We start from the raw sequence: 15,235 nt of genomic DNA on the forward strand, positions 1-15,235 counted from the left end.
CCATGAGAAATAGGTATATATGAAAGCTTCTACTATTTTAGATGGTACTACTCCAAACCACTATAAGTTTATCTGACCTCATAAATCCTTGCATTAGTGCTTGGTTCAATAGAATGGCAGGGTTCCTTGTCCAACACAAAGCGCAACATTCTCACAGCTACCAAATGGCCTTACCAGCAACATTCACATGAGCACTTAACATGGTACTGAAGTTTGTTCAAACCTGGATTTACATGGCAGTTTAAGACAAAGATGAACTTTGCAAATCCTCAGTTCATGAACTTTCTTAAGGCCTGACAGGATGGACTGCAATTGAGAAGCTTTGGGTTCTTTACTCACCTGTTCTGCTTTTCAACAAGCAGGCTGATTTCCATGCTCCAAGAAAGACCCTTACTGAACATTTAACTCCTAAAGTACCACAAGCTGTATTTTTTACTGTACATTTTTAAAAACTGACGTCTTTTTTTCTATAAAAACACACCAGAGAATGAATCTGTTGATGTTATAATAAAATGGTACTTAAGAAGTTAAAATTTGGCGTCTTCAGAAAACAAATAAATATACTTTACCTTTAGTTTAATGGATTTTACTTTAAACTTTGATGGTGCTAGGGCCTACAACCTAGCAGATATATTTGGAGTGAGGCTCGGGAACAAACAGAAGTTTCCTGAAAGCACAATGCACAGTAAGCAAGTGTATGTGTGGGAGAGTGTGATGGGGAACATTGGTTTCCTACCCATGCATGTACAGCAAAGCCCCAGTGCAGGAAACAAGAAGATGGTAAACAATAGAGACAATGGACAACAATGGACTGAGCAGGCTCCACTGAAAATATTAAGGCTGAGAATAAAATCTGAAAAAGCGAGGTAAAATTTAAAATAAAAAAGACACACTGGTATATATACCAAGCCACGCCAGAGTTTTTCAGCCAAAACTCACAGCAAGGCAAAAATACAAGATTCAGACGTAATTCAAAATTACGTTTGTAATACCGTGGAAAACTTGAAGTTAAAGAAAAAAAACTGCTTAAAAAGTAGCTTTTCGGTAACACACACAATTTTGTGTTGCATATGAACCTTTCTTTTTTCCACAAAGCAATGTGAGTTCTAGGGACCTGAAGCAGAGTGTGGGTACACCACTAGACACATTGATACTTTACAATTACCTCCCATATAAAATTAAGTTACCACTCAAGTTAAGAATAAAATTTTTGCATAGCATGTAAAGTATTACAAGTGAAAATGCTAATAACTGAATAAACAATGATGAGTTATGTCCATTCAATAATCAAAAATAAAATGTTCCTCAGATTAATGTATCATACTCTTAATAGCATAACAGTAATGTAAGTGATTTTTTGAGATGGAAAAAAAGACAGGACACACACAGACTAGCTGCCACAGCTCATGCAGTGAAGAACTAATATACAGGCAAAAAAAAAATCTGTGAAAAGCTTTATTAAATTGCGGATAATGGGAAATCTGCTCCCATGGAAACTGGCAGAATCAATCCATTAAACTAAAATAACATGTTTTATACACTTAGAGGCTATTGCTGTTACTGCATTCTTTAAACTCAGTATCTAGCTAACATTGTGTCAGCAAGCTGGTAAATTCTAAAATCTAAGCCAGCAATAAAGCTGTCAATATTCGTTTTCAATAAGTGTGGCAGCCCTTTTCACTGGTGCTGAAAGAAAGGAACTTTTAATTAGACATTAAAAAAGTTACAGAGCAATATGTTACAAACTAGTCCAAGATGCAACACACTGAGTGAGAGGCCTTAATCAGTTATGTAGCATCGCTGCAAATAGATTAGATAAATATTTTGGAGCTAAAACACCCGCCTGATTATGAAAGGTAGAAAAAGGGAAAACTCATTAATTACTGTATTATGATGTATGTCCCCAATATGAAATGTGGAAAGTGGCAATTCATTTAGTACAGCACTATTATATGCTGTGTGTACACACTAAATTGAAAAAATAATAATCACTAAACAGCATGGTATGGACAACTAACTACGTGTACAGATAATAGCTTTCAACACTTTCTTCCTCGTAAATGAAATAATGAATGGATTGCTTACAGATATACTAGTCTGTACCAAATGACTCCTTGGTAATGACTATAACCTGTGTGGGCATTTTCTGCCTAGTCCTCATTTGGGAACAGCTGGCCTGTTTATATTCAGGTAAAAGGCAAGCACATTAGGCTTTCCTAAACGGTGGCTGCTGTGGTCATCAAATCTGAACAAGTGGGTGACCCAAACAGTCACATCAGATATTCAGGTAACTCAAGAGGTTTTCTCTCCTTCATATTCTGTATCTTATAATACTAAGCTCTTCCACACTACAGTGAAATAACTAAGTGCTAATAAAACTAATTCTATAAGAAACCCCTCAAAACAAACAAATATTGGGTGAAAAATAAGTCAGCTGCTATACTTAAAAATCCTATAGATACCAAAATATATGAAGATATGGGATCCCTCCAAACTAGTCCCATGTGACAAAATGCATAGGGAGATGGAGCCAGGCACTGTAGGCACTTTAGTGCTGTGTTCACGCTGTGGTCTGTGAGCGGGTCGGAGCTGCGCAACTGGCAGATTCATTGCTTACAGCTAGAGCTATTCTCATCCACAGCATGATCAACTTTAAATATGTGTCCTCTTTCTATTATACTTTTGTGAGTATATTTAATCATTTATAACAAATGTGTGGTTATATTTTTACTACAGTTTGTGAAATTCCTTTTTATCTTGTGATCATCTATTCATCCACCTGTGATTCTGGGGTTACTGTGTGTGCACACAGAGGATCAACACTTCTCGTGGTTTTGTTTGGGCTGTGGTTGACCACTTTCCCTGGAGTTGTTCAAGGTGTGTTTGCCGTTCTTTAACAAAATAGGCATGCATGTCTGGGGAGTGCTTTTCCTGTGTGGTAAAAAGAGCACTGTAGATTAAAGTGGTTGTAAGCCCTTACATATATCAAGTGGAGTGACTGGCCAGAGGTGAAACAAATCCTTCTACACCAGTTGTACCTGTTTATCTACAGCACAATTTCCACTACATGCAAAATTTACACAGGCTCTATTGGCTCTGAAAATTAGGGGGCGGATAGCTGAAGTTGCATCAGTGAGGAGAGCTCTGAGAGCTGATTGGAGAAAAGAGGCAAAGAGACACACCCCCTTCCACACAGCTCACCAGAGTAGAGCTGAGGCTGTCAATCAGCTGGAGGTCCCCCCCCCCCTCACAATTTTTCTCTTGCTGTCAGGAAAACTTGTCAGAAATTATTCATGCTAATATTAGAGGAATGAAGCAGCAGACAGAAATGCCACTTAATGCTCCTAACTGAGAAACGTACACACTATAGAGGGATGTGCTTTGTTCATATTTCATGTCTGAGGTTTACAACCACTTTAAGATAGACTTTGTTTCATATGTTCTTTTGAAGAAGCAATGGGTGATACTTTTAAGAAGAAGTTTTAAGTTCTATATATACTTATTTTTTTCCCCTTTAATATATATTGGAGTTATATGGGATATTCAGGCACTTATATGAATCTATATTACATTTAGTCTATTATGTTACCATTTTCATCACTGCAATGTATGTATTGCATTTTATTTCTCACTGAACCTCAGCGCAGTACTATATTTAGATGCAGGATCTTCATCTACTTTGATATTTTGTAACTTCAGTCGGGCTTCTAATAATTTTTTTAAATATCTTTTCTATTTGGGAGACAGGAGGTTTTTTTTTTTTTTTCTCATCTAATTCTTGTTAGATGAAAACAATCACAGGCTGGAAACATATGTTTAGCTCTCAGTATCTTCACTGTGGTTGTAAGAAGCGGTCTGGACACAGCACATACCGTATGCTAGTGTGTATATTCATGTGCAGACTTCATCTCATTGGGTACAAAACAATATATTCTCACTGGGTATAAAAACAATATATTTTAAACCTCCAAAAATTGAGAATTTAACTCTGGTTTGGGAATCCCCTGCAAATTTGGCTAATGATAATTAAGGGGTTACAGGAACATCCACATTAATAAAATTAAACAATATAACAAACACAATTGGAAACCCCATGAAGATCAAGCTTACACTAGTGTCTGGGGGGGGGGGGGGGGGTAGTCTGGTAAAAGCAAACAGCTAAGCCACAGTTTTAATGCCCCTCAACTGCTCCCTTTTAGCTGCAAAGACAACCAAAGGGTTAATAATTTTGCCGTAATACTTTGCATCGCAGCAACAACTATCCGCACTGTCAGGTTCAGCAGGCAGTAGTGAACTGAATGGGAGTGGCTTGCAATTGAGACGATCAAGGGGTTAAAGCAAGTGATGAGGACGTGATACAGTGCCTCCTCACTGCCTGCCAAATGCCTTCTGAAGATCAGAGCGCGGATTGCTCTTTAAAGAGCAACACTAGAGCAAACTAGTTCTAATATGTAATTCTGTACTGTAACTGATCTGAAACTGAAAATGAGTCATGACTACATACATTTTAGTTACACTAGAACGATAGAATGTTGTAGTAAAACCACTCCATAATAAAAATATTTAAGTATTTGAAAGAATAGCTGCAGATAAAAAAAACAGTAATATGTACTGAAAGTGCTTAATATGAATGCAGGTCTTATACAATACAGCACTGGCAGTTTTTAACCTAATGGCCACAGTTCTTGTCAAGTGTTGCATAATTTTCTGCTGGTATAGATGAAAAAAAAATATATATATATATACTTACTAGACTGCATGGTCCTCTCTTTAACATCTGATGTCCAAGCACCCTGGCCTTGCTGAGACCGAGCTGCAAGGCGAAACAAATATTCTGTATTGGGTTTTAAACCTTCCACTAAATATGATGTTGTTGGGTCAAAGGTCTTTTTGATCTGTAAAAATATATGTTCATTGCTTACAGTTATTTTTTTGCACATCAAACAGGAAAAAAATTATTAAACAGACTTAACAGTTAAAGCGGTGTTCCGCCCACCGCTGCAAAAATGAAAAGCCAGCAGCTGACACATACTGCAGATGCTGACTATTAATAATCGGACACTTACCTGTCCTGGAGACCAGCGATGTCGGCACTGCAGCTGATGTTTCCATCAGCTGGAGGATGCATGCTGCCTCCATTGTGAGTAAGGGAACTGGGCAGTGAGCCTCACTGTGAATGTGCGAGGCTCCCCTCCTCTCTCTTACTGGCCCAGTGGCAAGGGAGGGAGGAGCCCGGGTGGTGACATCAATACCCGCGGCTGAGGCTCCTGGAAGTGGGAACAGGATACTTGTGAAAGACAGGTATCCTGTCCCCCTGAAAGGTGCCAAATGTGGCACCGGAGGGGGGGAGGAGTACAAAGAGCGGAAGTTCCACTTTTGGGTGGAACTCCGCTTTAACTCTTAAGCAAATATTTAACAACAGTAAGCACACTGCTTGAAAAGTTCCATCAGAACTGATTTGTGTAAACATTTTTCTAAGCAAGATGACTCATTAGCTTACTGAACAAATACATTATCTCACAAAAGTGAGTATACCCCTCACGTTTTTGTAAATATTTTTGTACACTCACTACATCAGGGCTCAACAAACCCCAGGCGCCAGGTCGCGACCAGAAATCGCAACCTGGCGCCTAAGCTGCCACCAGCCCACTCACTATTGATGCCCCAGACATGTAGCGCATTAACACTGACTGCTGTCCTCCTCCACACTCAGCGGCGCCGCGCTAAGTGTGTGAAACTGAGAAGCAACGGAGAGAGGAGGATCTGTCAGATTTCAGCTTGATGTCGGGGTGGGCGGGACCCGGCCGGGGTAGGCGGGAATCGGCTGCTATCAAACACCAGCCAATGGGATCTGGGCGGGCCGCTACATGTATGTGGCCCCGTCCCTTTTCTTAAGCAGCCCAGTAGTTGGCTGGTGTTTGATAGCTGTCCCACCACCAGTCGGACCCCGCCCACCCCGACATCAAGCTCAAATCTGACAGATCTGCCTATCTGTTACTTGTAATTTTCACACCCCGGCTGGGTCCCGCCCATTCCGACATTAAGCTAAATTCTGACAGCTCCTCTGTTACATTTCAGTAACAGAGTGCTCTGTATGAAACCTGCCAGTGCCACCTGCCATCGCCAATCACTGCCACCGCCAATCAGTGCCACCTGCCAGTGTCAGTGCCACCTGCCGCCACAAATCTGCTAGTTCCAACCAGTGCCACCACCATCAATACCACCTGCAACCACCAACCAGTGCCACCTGCCGCCACCTGCCAGTGCCAACCATTGCCACCTGCCAGCGCCAAGTGTCACCGTCAATCAGTGCCACCTGCCAGTGCCAATCAGTGCCACCTGCCACCACCTACCAGTGCCACCTGCCACCACCAATCAGTGCCACCTGCCAGTGCCACCGTCAATCAGTGCCAACTAATGCCACCGCCAACCAGTGCCACCTGCCAACACCAACCAGTGCCACCACCAATCAGTGCCATCTGCCAGTGCCACCGCCAATCAGTGCCAACTAGTACCACCGCCAACCAGGGCCACCAGCCATTACCAACCAGGACCACCTGCCACTTCCAAACCAGTGCCACCCTGCCAATCAGTGCCACGTGTTAGTGCCACCGCCAGTGCCACCTGCCAGTGCCAATAGTGCAACCTGCCAGTTCCAAACCAGTGTCACCTGCCAGTTCCAAACCAGCGTCACCTGCCAATGCCAACCAGTGTTACCTGCCAATGCCACCTGGTAGTTCCACGTGCCTGCCAGTGGCAACCAGTGCCACCTGCCACCGCCAATCAGTGCCACCTGCCACTGCCAATCAGTGCCACCTGCCAGTGTCAACCAGTGCCATTGCCAATCAGTGCCACTTGCCACTACCAAACAGTGCAACCTGCCACCACCTACCAGTGCAACCTGCCACCACCTACCAGTGCCACCTGCCAGTGCCACCACCAATCAGTGTCACCTGCCAGTGCCACCGCCAACCAGTGCCACCTGCCAACACCAACCAGTGCCACCGCAAATCAGTGCCATCTGCCAGTGACTAGTGCCACCGCCAACCAGGGCCACCTGTCAGTTTCAAACCAGGGCCACCTGCCAGTTCCAAACCAGGGCCACCTGCCATCACCAACCAGGGCCACCTGCCAGTTCCAAACCAGTGCCACCTGCCAGTGCCAGTAGTGCCACCTGCCAGTTCCAAACCAGTGTCACCTGCCAGTTCCAACCAGTGTCACCTGCCAATGCCAACCAGTGTCACCTGCCAGTGCCATCTGGCAGTTCCACGTGCCTGCCAGTGCCACCTGTTGCCAGCCTTACTCTTTCTGGTCAGCCCATAACCCTGATATAACAGCGTTTCATTGGAGTTATTGACTGGGTGCTCCATTGTGAGTTAGGGATAGGGGGTTAAAATGAGTGGCCTTACCCTGGGAGCTGACAATCCATACCACTCAAAAAAAAAAACTGGCTCCTAACTTTTTTAACTGGCTCCTAAATTCAAAGAAAATTTGTCAACCCCTGCATTACATTGTAGCAAAGTGTAATTTCTTCAGTGTTGTCACATGAAAAGATTTAATAAAATATTTACAAAAATGTGAGGGGTGTACTCACTTCTGTGAGATACTGTGTATGCACTTTAATTTTTAACATGATAAATAGCTATGAAATGTACCAGTGTTTTGTGGTGCTTTTCTGCTTTTAAAATTGGGCAAAAGATTTAGAGAGTGCCTAATGGCAAAACTCAGCACATCTTTAGATTAATGGTACTTTTCAGATAGTCCATTTGTACATACATGCAAAGTATGTGGACTGAGCACATGGCACTAGAACACTTTTCATACATTGAGTAGATTTTCCAGTTTTAAAAATGATAGCACTCCAAACTGAGCCACTGGAAATGCTTTAATAATTACACAGCAGAGGAAAGCTGATATCTACACTTGTGCATTTCAGCCTTAAAGGCTAAGTTGACTTCCCCCCCCCTAAAATCCAGCTCCCCCGTGTACCAATATACCAGTAATGTGGCTCTGTTGCACAAAAATACAAGTTTTCCTTGGTTTTGAAGATGAGGCCTCATCTCCATCCATGGCTGTAATTTGCAGATCATTTCAGAAACTTCTTGATAGACAGAGGACAGACACACAGGTTGGGCCACCCAGGAAACAGTTTACCAGCTGTCCTCATTAGCACACCTTCACACATTAACAAAATTTTCACAGCACCCCTCACTGTGTGAATTTGCCTGACTTACCCAGCGCCCCTTTGGAAGGGCTCAGGGTGCATGCTAAATTCCCTGGGCCACATGCAGCCCATGGGACATCCCGGATGTAGTGCAAGTTCTGCCTGATTGGATTGATGGTGTCGCCTCCTATTATATCATTTTTGATAAATGTAAAGGAGATTGTAAAGAGATTGTACAATCAGATTGTATAGTGTATGGCCACATTTATAAAAATGAAATGACCTAGTTGTGCTTTCAGTGTCATTGTTAAACGCACACCAAACACAGAAGAAAAAACACATTTTGCCACATGAAAAAAAACGGTGACAAATGCAGTAAGAAATTTACCAAAATGTCCTCTGAGCTACTTTGCCAGGTGGAGCGCTGCCCATTTAAATCGACTGGCTGCCCTATGTGTGTCACTGGAAAAACGAGCCAAAAAACATGCACACCCACAACTCTAGGTGTGAAAGGGGCCTGAAAGTGAATTTTTTTACAGAACAATGAGGCTCCATTCACATCTGTGTATTTCCAAATACATGGCAAACTGCACAGAGAATGTGCACTTTGCCATGCGTTTCATAAATGCTGCAAATGTGCATCGTGTTTGTGTTGTAATCACATGTTAAAGGCTCCCCAAGTGCAGCAAACACACTGAAAACTGCAGTAACACACCATGCGCCACTCCAAAAATATTTATGGAGCTCCTCTGGGCGATTGTTGGACGTAGGGCAGTCTATTCAAGTGGATGGGCTCCCCTATGCCCAAAACACACAAAACAAAACGAATGCGGGAATGTGAGTTTTTGTTAGGTTAGCGATGTGAAGGAGGCCTCATGACTGAGTGTCTCTGTCCACTCCCTCCTATGTACTCGTATAAAGATGCCATACACTATGCAATCTGATTGTACAATGTCTACACAATTTCTTTTAGATTTACCAGAGCTATGGAATAGAGGACACAGCTGAACAATCTATTCAATTTATAGCAAATCAGGCAGGCCCTTGTACTACATAGTTGATGGAAGATCTAAATGAGATTGTACAATCAGATTGTATAGGAAGTGGATGGGAGGTGTGGTCCAGAGTGGTGAACATACCCTATCATGCCCTCTTCTTTGATGCAACAAGGAAGTGATGGCTTCTGGGAGATTAACAGGAAGTGAATGCTGATACAAGCCACAGGAAGATATGTAATTTGAAAATGCACTCAAACATACAACAAGGCTCACATGATTCTAAATATCATGTGAATGAGTTAAGTGAGAGAAAAGCACATTGGGAGGGCTGGGTCAGGAATGGCATTGGAAAATGCTTCTATCTAATATGAAAAGTGAAATGCTTCCCGAACGGCATGGGTGGGCGAAGCGACATTATATTACGTTGGGCACACCCGCCCCCTAGGCGGCTGTGACGATCGGATTCGTTTAAGAACCAATCAGTCTCCATGCCCAGGCCAATGATTTATGACCTGGACCCGCTGATCGGTCCTGATGAATGAAATCCTCCCCTGTCTGTGTAAGTGTGAACACAAACAGGGGAAGTGATGTCATCTCCCCTCTCCCCAGCTCTTTTGTCAAAGGAGTGAGGACATCCAAACGTGAGTTGCACCAACACTACACTGACACGGTACACATAGGCACACATTTCACCACCGATTTTTTGGCAGCGTTTTAAGCAGTCACTGACAGTCAGGTGCTTTTTTTCCTGTGAGTCTCACTAGTGTACCAGTATATTTAGAGGCCAAAATTTCCAATCAAAGGCACGCTAGAGAAGAGGCCTACACGTTTCTGAGCCTGACCGATGAGAGTGAAGAGGAAGTCACCCATCTGTCCAATTCTGGCACAGAATACGAACCAGTAGACAGTAACGGCACCCTGACAGATAGCTCTGATGACGGAGTAGTGGTCCCTGCCAAGGTCAGGCGTACCCGACCCCGTTCTTCTGCTGTTGTTGAGGTGCAAGAGCCCACAGGGCTCTCGTATGGAGAAGAGAGAGACAGAACTAGTGCCACTCATCCTTCTAGTGAAATGTAAACACCCATTGTAATAGGAAGCTATGTGACAGGTCCTCTTTATGGAGAGATGTGGGGTCAATAAGACCCCGCATCTCTCCTCCAGGCTGGAAAGCATGAGATTGTGAAAAAAAATCACAATCTCATGCTGACAGCCGTGATCGCATCCGATTGTATACATCCAGGAATGACATCCGTTATGACGTCACGTCCAGGCCTCCGACGGTCATAGAGATGACTGGTGACCATCTGGTCCCCAGAAATCTCTATTGCTGTCATCCGGTGCCGGCCCATTCTTTCTCCAGGTCCCCAATGGCATGGGAGAGCCCGGAGAAGCCCCAGATGCCGGGGGGATGTCCCCTCCATCGCTTATAGGAAAGATCAAGCGCCAGAACTGCCGCTATGATCACACTTATGGTGCACAGAATAGCCGGCGGTAAAGAATGATATCTGAATGATGCTTCTAGCTGCAGGCATCATGCAGATATCCCCACACAAAGTCGAGGACATGATTTGACTATGTGCAGTATTGAAGTGGTTAAAACTAAGGACTAAAGTTTCACTTTATTATAGAGTAGGTTTTATGCTGCGTACACATGATTGCACATTCCGACAACAAAATCCATGGGATTTTTTCCAACGGATGTTGGCTCTCGCATACACACAGTCACACAATGTTGTCGGAAATTTCCGAACGTCAACAACACGGTGACGTACAACGGCACTAGAAAGAGGAAGTTCAATACCAAGTGCACCACCCTTTGGGCTCCTTCTGCTAAGCTTGTGTTAGTAGAAGTTTGGTGACAGACAATTTGCGCTTTTCAGCCTTGTGCTTTTCCAATCGTTACTGCTCTTCAGTTTGTGCTTGTGGGTTCATATTTATATTACGTATTTGATTTTCAGTGTGTTCTTGTCCGCTCGTTTCTGATTTTCAGCTCCTGACTTTCTGTTTTTTAGCTTTTTCTGTTCGTTTGTTCTGACCACCCGACCATTTTAAAGCCATGAGGACCCTCACCCCGGACCAGAGGGTTTATAACTACCGCCTGGCCAGAGCCATAAGAGTGGTGGAGAAAGCATTCGGGATAATGGCAAGCTGGTTCTGCCTATTCCTTATGCCAATCAAAATGGCAGAATATAAACGTAACCATATAATCCTTGCATGCTCCATTCTACACAACTTTAAAGGAGAAATTCAATGAACTACAGTATGTTGCCTCAGTTGGGCCTGAGCCTGGACTTCAAGAAGAAACCCTGACGGCGCTTAAAGTTGGCCGTCCTGGCTTGCCCTCTCCCTAAAGCGCCCGCAAAGACAAAAATATCTGGAGTACTTTGCGGGTGGGGGGGTCATTCATATGCCAGAAACTGTTTAAAGTGGAGTTCCACTAATACACTAAAATGTATTAATATGCTTAAAAAAAAAAAAGAAAAACATTTGGAGAATTTTTTTTTTCACTCACCTCTAAATGCCTGTCCCTCGTAGTCTGCCTCCTTCGGTGCCTGGGCTCCTGACGTCACTTCCCTCAGCGCAGGAAGGGAGATCGCCTCTCCATCCTCCCACTTGTCAATCATCTGGGACACGTGACCGGTCCCAGATAGCGCGGCCAGTGATGACGCGCGGCACGGCTCACGCAGTGGGTGCCCGGCTGTGAAACCACAGCTGGGCCCCCATAGTTAAAATGTCGGTGCCCCACAGTTAAAATGCCGGCGAGCGGAGGGGGGGGGGACAACCGGGGCTTCAATCCCCCGCATCGCTGGATCCTGGGACAGATAAGTATCCGCTTATTAAACGTCAGCAGCTGCAGTATATCATTTTTCAAACTTTATCATACTCCGGATGTCTGCTAGACTCTGGTTTGGACAGATTTAAGTGAGTTATTGCTAAGAATTACAGGACTACAATATAAAACGCCAAATTTCCATGAAAAATAATTGTACCGCTTTTAGCACCTAAAATCCGAAATAATCATACCGCCAGGGAGATTAAACTGAAAGAATATTTCCTTTTATTTACTGCATGGGTTTCTTTTAGCTGTCTCCTAGGTTCTTCAATGGGCTTTTCTTTTTGGACATTTTTGTCAATAGTGCAAATATTTTTTATTTGATACATGCTTATAGATTGAGGTCTATATTGGGACAAAATAAGGAGTTTAGCCTGACATTAGGGTTTATCTTGTGTTGTATCTTGCAGATAAAATGGATCTATTGAATGATCAGGACTTTAGCCTCATATTCATTGATATGTACATGGAGCTGCCCTGTCTGTGGCAGGTAAACCACCCTTTTATAACAATAAAACAAAGAGGAAGGCAGCGCTGGATCAATTGCTGGAATTTGTAAAGCCGGAGAAGGCCTTAATTGGTGGCATGAAGTGCACTTATAATAGGGAGCGCAAGAAGGTCCAGGATTCCCAGAAACCTGGAGTTGCAGCATATGACATTTATGTACCCAGGCTGTGGTACTATGACAGACTGCATTTTCTGGCAGGTCAAACTGAACCCAGGCCAGCACTCTCCAATCTTCCTTCAAGACTTCCTTCCACCTCAGCTGAGGTTTCCGACGTCCAACCTGGGCCTTTCAGCCAGGAAAATGTGGAGAAACCCAGGTTGAGCCAGCATTGTTCAACATATTTCTAGTCAAATCAGTAATGATGTTAACTAGATGTTATTATTGATCAGTAAGTTCTGATTTTACAAAGGTTTTTACATATCAATAGACATTGGTGTCACATATGATTGGGACAAGAATGAAAAATGCTGGGGTCAGAATGATAGTCTTTTCTATTTATTAACATCCAATTTGCAACAGTCATGAGATTAAAATTGTGTGAGTGATCGATGAACCAAAAACTAAAACTATGACCTTTTTTCATACACAGGACAGTCTCAGCAGGGAGGAGGCTATGGAAAGTGCAGCCAGGAGGTGGTGGGGATAAGTGGCAGCCAGGAGGTGGCCAGGCCCAGTAGCCTGCCGAATCCCAGAGCCCTCCCCTCTGCTTCCCACAAAAAAGTGCAAGGAAGAGAAGTAACCTGGAGGAGGCAGCACTTGGCCTATTTCTGAAGGCTACTCTATTCTCTAATCTCTACTGCTTGCTCTATTGTTCACTATCTATTGTTCTATATCTATTGTTATTGTATTTTAGAACTGTAATGTTTTATTTTTACTGTTTTATTGCATCTGCTTTGCAGGTATGGTATGTCTTATGCCGCGTACACACGATCGGACTTTCCAGCGGACTTAGTCCGATCGTGTGTGGGCTCCAGCGGACTTTTTCTTCCAAAAAGTCTGGCGGACTTAGAAAGAAGACTTGACTCAAAATTGTCCACCGGACCCGGCTTTCTAGCGGACAACCCGCTTGTCTGTGTGCTAGTCCACTGAACTTTCCAAATGAAGGGACTTGTCCACACACGGACTAAATTCCGTTCATTTTGAACGGGACTTCAGGTACGACCGGACTAGTGCAGGAAGTCAATCTCGCTGCTTTCATTGCGAGATTGAGACCTCGCGAGCCCTGTCGCCTGCTATGGGTTTTAACGGTAACCCCCTACGCCAAAAAAATGGCGTGGGGTTCCCCCCAAAGTCCATACCAGACCCTTATCTGAACACGCAGCCCTGCCGGTCAGGAAAGGTGGTGGGGACGAGCGAGCGAACCCCCCCTGAACCGTAACAGGCTGCATGTCCTCAACATGGGGGGGTGGGTGCTTTGGGGAAGGGGGGAACCCTGCAGCCTCCCCCACCCCAAAGCACCTTGTCCCCATGTTGACGAGAACAAGACCCTCTTCCCGGCAACCCTGGCCGTTGGTTGTCGGGGTCTGCATGCGGCTTATCTGAATCCGGGAGCCCCTTTAATAAGGGGGCCCCCAGATCCCGGCACCCACCCTATGTGAATGAGTATGGGGTACAACGTACCCCTACCTATTCACCTGAGGGAAAAAGTGTCAATAAAAAAACACACTATACAGGTTTTTAAAGTCCGGGGGTCTTCTTCTGACTTTGGGGGTCTTCTTCCAGCTCCGAGGGTCTTCTTCCGACTTTGATGGTCTTCTTCTAGCTTTGGGGGTCTTCCTCCGACTTCTCTGCGCTTTCCGGTTCTTCTCACCAGGCTCCTCCGCTATCTTCTGCTCTTTTGCTAGCGGAGGAGCCCAGCTTTCTCCTTCATCTTCGTCGTTGCCATCTTCTTCTTCTGATGTTGACACAACGCTCTCTTCCCCTGTAATGCTGTGGAAACGGTGCCCGTGACTTATATAGGCATAAGGGGTGGGGTCACCGGGTGATGACACATGGTGACCCAGCCCCTTATGATGTCATAGTCCCAGCATCCCCCGGGATTGTGGCATCATAAGGGATGGCATTACAGTGGGAGAGAGCGTCGTGTTAACATCAGAAAAACAGAAGAAGGAAGATAGCCCAGCGAGAAGAACTGAAAAGTGCGGAGAAGTTGGAAGAAGACCCCCGAAGTCTGAAGAAGACCCCGAAGTCCGAAGAAGACCCCCGGAGCTGCCTAAAAAAAATGACTTTAAAAACTTGTGTAGTGTATATTTTTTCTTGACATCCTGGTATCATTCTTTAGTTATCTTTAGTTTAGTTATCTTTAGTTATTCTTTAGGTTTAGTTATCATCCTGGTATCATTCTTTTCAGCCAGTGGTCTGCTTTTATGTAAAAGCAATCCTAGCAGCTAATTATCCTCTAGAATGCTTTACGTAATCCCTCCCACCAGTCTTCCATGGTTTTCCTGGGCTCTCCTGTCCCAATAGGGAACCCAAGAATGCAGCCGGTGGTTCCACCAGCTGACCATAGATCTGATTGGAGACCAGAACGGCTCCAATCATCTCTATGGCCTAAGAAACCGGAAGCTACGACCATTTCATGACTTGGGAAAGCATTTATCACACCCATCTTGGTGTGGTCAGATGCTTTGATAGCAGAGAGAGATCTAGGGTCTAATAGAACACAATTTTTTTTATTTTTTAAAGAGTACCTGTTACTACCTATTGCTATCATAGGGGATATTTACATGTCT

The 15,235-nt window shown here is 44.2% G+C and overlaps 1 protein-coding gene across 23 annotated transcripts in view; it reads right to left on the reverse strand.

The window, feature by feature from the left end:
• The window catches only part of PTPRS (protein tyrosine phosphatase receptor type S), a 733,740-nt gene that overhangs the window by 391,108 nt on the left and 327,397 nt on the right, over nt 1-15,235 (reverse strand). For all 23 annotated transcript variants that reach the window (XM_077475694.1, XM_077475692.1, XM_077475693.1 and 20 more), the window contains one exon: nt 4,751-4,895. In XM_077475694.1, coding sequence (XP_077331820.1) covers nt 4,751-4,895 — 145 coding nt within the window. The remainder of the gene's footprint in view (nt 1-4,750; nt 4,896-15,235) is intronic.

This window comes from Lithobates pipiens, unplaced genomic scaffold (assembly GCF_037356315.1).
Source record: "Lithobates pipiens isolate NorthernLeopardFrog02 unplaced genomic scaffold, aLitPip1_a1.2 Scaffold_13, whole genome shotgun sequence".
NCBI classification, from domain to species: domain Eukaryota; kingdom Metazoa; phylum Chordata; class Amphibia; order Anura; family Ranidae; genus Lithobates; species Lithobates pipiens.